This window comes from Gavialis gangeticus, unplaced genomic scaffold (assembly GCF_001723915.1).
Source record: "Gavialis gangeticus isolate Ggan-Ray unplaced genomic scaffold, GavGan_comp1, whole genome shotgun sequence".
Classification (NCBI taxonomy): domain Eukaryota; kingdom Metazoa; phylum Chordata; order Crocodylia; family Gavialidae; genus Gavialis; species Gavialis gangeticus.
The window spans coordinates 38,803,631-38,811,379 of NW_017729034.1; the positions used below are offsets into that span (position 1 = coordinate 38,803,631).

Below are 7,749 nucleotides of genomic sequence, written 5' to 3' on the forward strand. Positions count from 1 at the left end.
AAAAAAAAAAAAAAAAAAAAGGCAAAAATGAGAAAAAACATTTATAAAAAATATCAACTGAAAAATCACTAAGAATTATCACTCCTCTCCCCTTGTTTAACTGTTGCTTCTATCCTGAACCTAATGTATCTGCCATAGCTCCATGATGCACTGTCATTGACTTGAAACAAAATTCAGCAAGTTGTCCATGTGCATAAGGCTTCAACAGGTTGTTCTTGTGCATAAAAGAAAACGTAAGTCATTAAGGCATCCATAGCCAACCTCTACACTATTCACACCAACCTTTCTGGTATAAAGGAGAAGTAGTAGCTGTAAGGCTCTTCAACAATTCCAACCCAACAACCAAGACTTACTGGTAATGTCAATTAGAACAACTCTAACTGTGATCTAAGTTGCATCAAATGCCAAACCAGCATCCAGCTGGCCCCAGAATTCAGTAGTATTAAGGTGTCTGAGAGCCACCTTCTCCTCACCACCACCGGGGTTCTAGTCCAATTAAGGTTCTGTCCCCAAAATTACACTTGAAATGCTATAGATGTGGGGCACTCACCTTGGCTTTATTCTTAAAGATAGACTTGGGGATCATATCATAGGGAACATGAGTTGCCAAAATCCTGGGAGATGGGAACTGCTTCAACCTCTATAAAAGCAAACCAAAGAATGAGAATCACTTTGTTATATTTGTACAAAAGTGTTGGCATATGTGAGCTAGCCCCTTATGCTAATCAAAGAACATCAATTATCTAAGTCTTTTTTCTTCAGGAAAAAACCCCCACATGCTACATGACTAGTGTGCATGTATGTGTGTATGCAGCAGGTAGAAAAACAATGCACTTCATTTGTTTTAATCATTTCTCCCCACTAACCTGGTATTTTTCTGGATCTCCACATTCAATAAATGGCAGTTCTGAGGTTTTGGTTTTTTTCTGTAAAGTTGTAAAGGTTAGGTCATTTAAGATCTGGATAAGCCAGTTGGCACCTGGACAAAGAAACAAGCAAACTAAAATAAATACAATAGATAAGAAGCTTATAAAAGATCTCAGAACCTTCCCATTATAGTGGTTTAGTACTGTGGAAAATGCATTTGTCAATGTGCAAATAATACTCTCCCAAAACTCTCAAGACACTAAGCAAAATTAAATCTTCAGTATAAAGAAGCTAAATAGGTACCTGACAGCCTGCACCTTAGGCTGTATGTTGCCCAGATTCCATAAAGGTCAACCATACTTAGAATTAGTGACATTTGACTTCATTGGAATCCAACTTAGTCATGAATGTACTTGTGTTTTTTAAAAAATATATATTTATAAAACAGAAAGTAACAGTAAAGGGATCCTAGCTCCTATCTATGAAAAAACAAATGTAGAAGATGGGGGGGAGGGGGAGAAAGACCAGCAAGATGCTAAATTATTAAATCTGATGGAAAGTTATCAGCTATCTACCATAAGGAGCAAACAAGAGGTACCACACACAGATTTTATAAATCTTCCTCTGTATGGAGTCTGAACCACCCTGTCACATCTGCTCTTCGCCACCTGATGGAGTTGCTCTAATGAAGTTATACCATTGGGTCATTCCCACCTATGTCTGTCTCTTGCAGTCTCCTCTTCAAAGGTTTCTAGGCACTGAGAATGCTCTGCTCAAAAGACAATGAAGCATGGTACTACTGGTTGTTGAAGGAATACTAGGTAACAATCTGTTTTCTCCCTGGGCCACAGCATCATTCCCCTGTCCTTGTGGAGAGCTCCTTGGAAGGCTTTCCTCAGGGTATGTGGAGATAATGCTGTAATACTGGCTGACCCAACCTTTTGTGCATTGAGACTCCCATGTGCATGCAGCTGCTAGAGATGGTAACGAGAAATGCAAGAGGCAAACTGTTTAAACCTCAGGCTCTCTGTGGAAAAGCTGTTCCCTGAAAGACTACCCTTGCCTGACTCTTCTTTTCTCTGACTACCCCACTCTGCACAGACTGCTATTTTCTTGTATTAACCTCAGATTGTAAGCCCACTTAAGTAGAGACTTTTCTGTCTTTATATTAGTCTGGAAAGCACTATACATACCTGTGGTGCTAGATAAATAAAAATCTCTACTGTGGTTTCTTTCTCTGTAAAAGACAGTTAATTACATGAAGGGGTGATATTTGCCTTCAAACAAATCTTAAGCAACACTGTCCTGCATAGATATACCCTTCAATCCAATTTAAGAACTAGGAGTCTTAAGAACTGTAAATAGAAGCAAGAACATTAGTATCTCATAGTTTCATAGTTCCTCCACAGACATGTCCCTGCCTGCACATTGCATAACATCCATGCACAAATAAGAATTTGATTTCTAAAGCAAGGTTATCTGATAGGCCTAAAATAACAAATCTTTTATTTTCCCACCTGCTTCTCAAATATCTGGTATAACATGAATCGACATGTCCCTTCAACTCACACCTTACCAAATATTTTCCATATCAGTTGTTGTTTACTCATCTATTATAGGCCATAGAGTTGTGGGAAACATTTCATATAAGTGAGATTTTTTCTGAAGATTAACTTTCATAATCTGTAATGAATTGCAGAGGATAGGATAATGCTAAAGCTCTGGAGGACAAAAAGAAACTTGGAGAGCTTTCCTCAGGTCTGATCCAAAGAGGTGCTGAATATCTAAAGTCAGTGGGAGACAGGGAGTTCAGGAGATAGTCAGCTCCTTGAAAGTTTGGGCCCAACAGAAGAAACACGATAGCTTAAGAAGCCAGAATCTTGATTTTATGGCATGGCCAAATAGCTGGACTCTGTTCCTGTAGTGATGATGATGATGATGATGATGATGACGATGATGATGATGATGATGATGATGATGAAGTGAGTGTCGCCACACTCATATGTCAGAAGCACAAGGGCCAGAAAGCCAGCAACAGGTAGAATGGTCAATGTCAATAAGACCATGGGCAACCGAAGGAGGGCCATAAGGGCATTCATAGATGATGTGGTCAGCCATCTGAGCTTAAGCACTACAGCAGCAGCCAACATCGTTGAAAAGGCCCCAAAAGTGCATGCTCGTCCTAAATCATCCAACACCCATTCTAAGACAGTTAAGAGCAGTCCAGGCCCTGCAGGGCAGCTGCCAGCCTGCAGGGCAGAAGCTGGTGCTGGGAATGAAGGGCACCTGTATGCAAGCATGGAGGCTGCTCTGACATGCTGTAATTACAGTGTGTTGGAGCAGATTCAATTAATAAAGCCTGCTGGAGCATGGTAATTATCCCCATGCTTAAAAATGGTGGTAGGGGCACCTGAACTCAAGCTCATTGAATGAGCTTGAGTTCAAGTGCCCTCACTGCCATTTTTAAGCACAGGGATGCTGATACATGAGACACAGTGGGGCTTTAATTAGAGTGGCTCCCAGAGCCACTCCCCACCCCTGGAGCATGTGTATAAGTGCCCAAAGTCCTTTAGCTGCAGTTCTTCTGCAGCACGTTCCTGCAGTAAAAAGGTGTGCAGGCTAATTTGTGGCTCTTGGGCTCAGTCCTAGAAAGTGCTAAGCACCCTTCTGACTGCTATACCAGTGGGACAAGAGCATGCGCAGCAACTCACAGTTTTAAACTGCACAAACCAATTTATTCTTTTTTCATCTAATTCTTTATCCCCCCACACACACTCCTTTTTCCTAAAACTCACAAGATCAAATTTAAAAAATATCCATTTAATACTAGTTACGAGTGTGAGCTCAAATATCCATGTGATATGAAATTCAAGTGGGCAAATAAAAAGGTTTCCCCAGCAATGCTCACTGCTTTAACGTGCACATATGTAGTATTCCCAATTCCTTTCTCCCTTGTTCAGTGTACCCTTTATCAAATGTCTTCCATTAATGTATGCTGCCTCCCTTTGCTGCCTATAACACAGTGGCAGGTTTCTCCTTCTGCCCCACACAGTTACAGGTACAGGAACCCTGCTGGGAGCTGTTGGGTCATTCTCGCTGAATGATTACTAATGTCTGTCCCTCATCTAAATTTCCCACCCATGATTTATCACCAGCTGTCTTTGTGTCAGCAGAGGTGACATCATGCAAAGCTATTAAACAGTGGTGGCATTTGAAATCCAAGCCAAATCCAAACTATATAAATGGCCCCCTCCCTTTATATTGTGGCAGATGTAGCACAGATATTGCATTTTGAGCCCATCTCCCACATTTTGCATTTGTCCTCACCTCCCCCTACCCCCTGCTTCCTGTCTCACCAGAGCATTTCTTCAACAACGTCAACATATTTCTTAAGCCCTTACTAAGGCAAACCCCCATGCCAGTCATCGGGAGTTTATGCCTGAATTAAAACTGAGTGCTGAACACAACAACTCCAGGTGACTTAGTGGGAATGACAGGTTCTTTGCACATTTCAGAATAATTTAACTGTATCCTTTGTTCATTTTAACATAATGTATTTCTCAACCAAATAAATAAATAAAATAAATGCATATATGCATGTATTTCTAGTGGTTGTCCTCTGTAGATTATTTTGTCCTTTTCTGGACCCCTACACTTTCCTACAACCCCAACTCCACACCTCCTCCCTGCCAGATGCACACAACCTGGTACCTAAAACAAAAATAGATGACTGGAAGGGACTTGGGTCTTGAAATCCTGTCCTCTGCTCTCACAGGCAAGCACAACATACAATCCCTGCCATGAGCTGACCAAGCTCCATCTCAAAACTGACTAGGAATTTTGAGCATTCTGCTCCCATGGGAAGTCTGTTTCTCTTTGAAAAGCACCAGAAAAAAGAGCATGGACTACTAGCATATTATGTTGTAGACCCTTTTTGTAGTCCAAAGGTGAACTCTATTATATTTATCAAAACCAGCTTAAAACTGAAAAATGTTATACAGCAGTTTCAACTTCTGAAAAAAACATACACTATGTCCTGTCACATTCTCTCCTAACTGACAGCAATTATTCCTGCATTGTGACATACAACTCCATTCCATTTTCACACAGCTCACTAAGGTAATTACAAGATGAAGAGCATCGAGTTTCTTCCCCAGTGCACATATAAGAGACTATTTTGTTTTCATGCATCTTCTCCGGTACACAACCACCCACAGCACTAAACAATTACAACGATTACCCCCTTTCAGATCAACATATTGAAAAGAAACAGTGTAAAAGGCTGCAGATTTAAAATAAAACATTCCTGTCTCTGTATCAGAAATGCCTAAGGTAATATCCCTGCAAAATAATTATTCAGCATTAAAAAACACCATTAATTTCTTATTTTCCCTCTTATAACTTACTACATGTTTTAGTATAGCAAGTAATAATTATTTATGCTGTATTCACCACATTTGGGGTAGGACACCAGCACGATATCATCTTTTCTGGCTTCTAAGTTCTCCATAGCCTGGAATGTCTCTGCACTGCACACAGTGGAGGGATACGGGATTCCCTTATAAGAGAACAGCAGATCCTTAAGGGCAAACCCTTCAGACTTTGCTAACGCTTTCTCTATTTCATCAACCAATTTGCTCTGGTTACCAGCCATTTTTGTCGCCTTTGGTGTGTGAAACTACTATATCTAAGTAACAAGTGCCTTTAAATAGGCATCTGAAGGGGTGGAGTGAAAAATGCTGGCATTATTTGTCTCAATACAACACAAAGCAGGTCAGGTTGCACACTATGTGCAAACCCAAAGTGATCAAGTAGTTTTCCTTCTCTCTTCCCTCCCCATCCTCCTAGGAATAGAGGCAGGGCCTGATCTTGCCATTCTTCCAAAGAGTAGGACTGACTCTTGTTAGAAGTCCCGCTGAAGACAAGAAAGAGGATTAAGCCCCCTGAGAGAAATGGCAATAGGAAATGGATTACATTGTAGGAATAGGCTGCAAAATATTAAATTTAATCCTATGTAACATTAGCAGGAGGAAAGCTTCTCACACCAATGTTAAGTGGTTTTAGTTTTGTCAGCAAGTTCAACCCTATGCAGGGGCAATGCATACAGGGCGCACGTGGGTGCACGTGTGCCCCTGAGCATGGCAGTGCACCCCCTACAAAAAGGCGCTGCCGAAACTGTTGGTGGTGCCTGCAGGCGGTCACCGCTTGCCCTTGCACCCCACCACCGACAGCATCATCTGTGGGAGCTCCCACTTACCACCACCGTGTTACTGCCATGCTCACGACATCCCCCCCCCAGCCACTGGGGGCATACATCGTTCATGACCCTATATCACTGATTTAAAAGAAACAGAAAGTGTACACGTACTAAGTAATAAAAGACAAGACTACAAAAGCCATAAAACAAAACAAAATAAAAAAATCCACTTGATTCAAGGAAAGTACAGTAAAAGCTTTGTTATCAGGCACCCCCGGGGAATGGAGGGTGCCAGATAACAAAATAGGCCGGATAACTGAGCGGCCTGAACAGGCGTCTTTGCCTGTTTGGGCCACTGCCTGTCCCGCTGTGTCTGGGGCGTCACCACTCCTCCCGCCATGCTGCTGCCCCTCCCGCCACATCGCCATCCCTCCCACGGGCTCCATGGGCCCTGCAGGACAGGGAGGAGGGACCCGTGCAGGCTGCTTTGCCCCAGGCCGTAGGGGCTCCACGAAACCAGAAGTGCCATGGTGGGCACTTCTGATTTCACTTTTCCCTTACAAACCCTTACAAGCTGGCATGCCAGTTAACAGAGCATGCCAGTTTGTAAGGTGCTGGTTAACACAGCTTTTGCTGTAATGCTAATACCATAGCCTAAAAGTACCAGAGGCCTTTTAGACACTAAGGCCCATTCTGAAGGCTACTGTATATTAATGTCTCTCTTTTATGTTAAAAGACAATAAAAAGCTGAAATCTTAACTAATTTTGCAATCCCAAAGATAAGCATTAGATCATTTCCAAATGGTTTGGTTTTACATGTTCAATCAAGTTTTCCTGTAGCAGTGAGCTCAAAGACAAAACAGGACTTCCTAGTAGCAGCTAAGGGGCTTTTCATAAAAAAAGAGAAAAATAGGCCTAGAAGGTCATCTAGTCCAACCTCCTGCTCAAGAAAAGATCACCCTTAGATAATCTATCGCATAGGAATATCTAACTATTTCTTAAAATGTGGCACTGGGATGGGTGGCTACGGAGGGGGCTATGGCAAATTTTGAGGCTGCTATAGCCCTTCCTAGCACCTCCCCACCACCATGGGTAGTGCTATAGTCCTTCCCTAGCACCACCCATGGAAATAAACAAGCTTGGGGAAAGCAGACTGAAGCAATTGTGCCTACTACAGCAGTGATGCTCAACCTTTCAGCCCTGCTGCCTGCATTAGTGGTGCAGGCACCATATGCCAAATTCAACTGCAGAGTAACCCCGTGCGTTGGCTTGGGCCTACATGCGTCTGGTCATGGAGTGACCCCGAGTACTAGTTCTTGTTGAGCGCCACTGCACTACAGCAATCTCCCTTCCAAAGTCTAGAAAGGAATATGAGATCCCTTCATTCCTCTGCTGCCAGCAACTACCTGTGAAAGGCACTGACAAAGTATGCACCACAGTGACTGTCACTTAGAGAACAAGAACCTGCTATTGCTAGTGCTACATGTTACTGTCAGCTCATGTGGCAAAGGTCAGCGTATACAGAATGCATGAAGGCTTCAATCCAGCTCATGGTTCATGTGCATGTCAACAGGATGCCACATAATAGAAAAACTGGAAGCTAAAGTCTACCACTGGTGGTGGACGGGTTGATGTCGACCTGGGAGGGTGTGGGCAGTGGAGTCCCCCAGGGCTCGGTCCTTGGG

The 7,749-nt window shown here is 42.7% G+C and overlaps 1 protein-coding gene across 1 annotated transcript in view; it reads right to left on the reverse strand.

The window, feature by feature from the left end:
- The window catches only part of SULT6B1 (sulfotransferase family 6B member 1), a 10,651-nt gene extending 5,124 nt beyond the window's left edge, over positions 1-5,527 (reverse strand). The window contains exons 1-3 of the mRNA XM_019527706.1: positions 5,320-5,527; positions 867-979; positions 551-640 (exon numbers count right to left, since the gene is read on the reverse strand). Coding sequence (XP_019383251.1) covers positions 551-640; positions 867-979; positions 5,320-5,521 — 405 coding nt within the window. The 5' untranslated portion in view covers positions 5,522-5,527. The remainder of the gene's footprint in view (positions 1-550; positions 641-866; positions 980-5,319) is intronic.
- Positions 5,528-7,749: the final 2,222 nt, after the last annotated feature.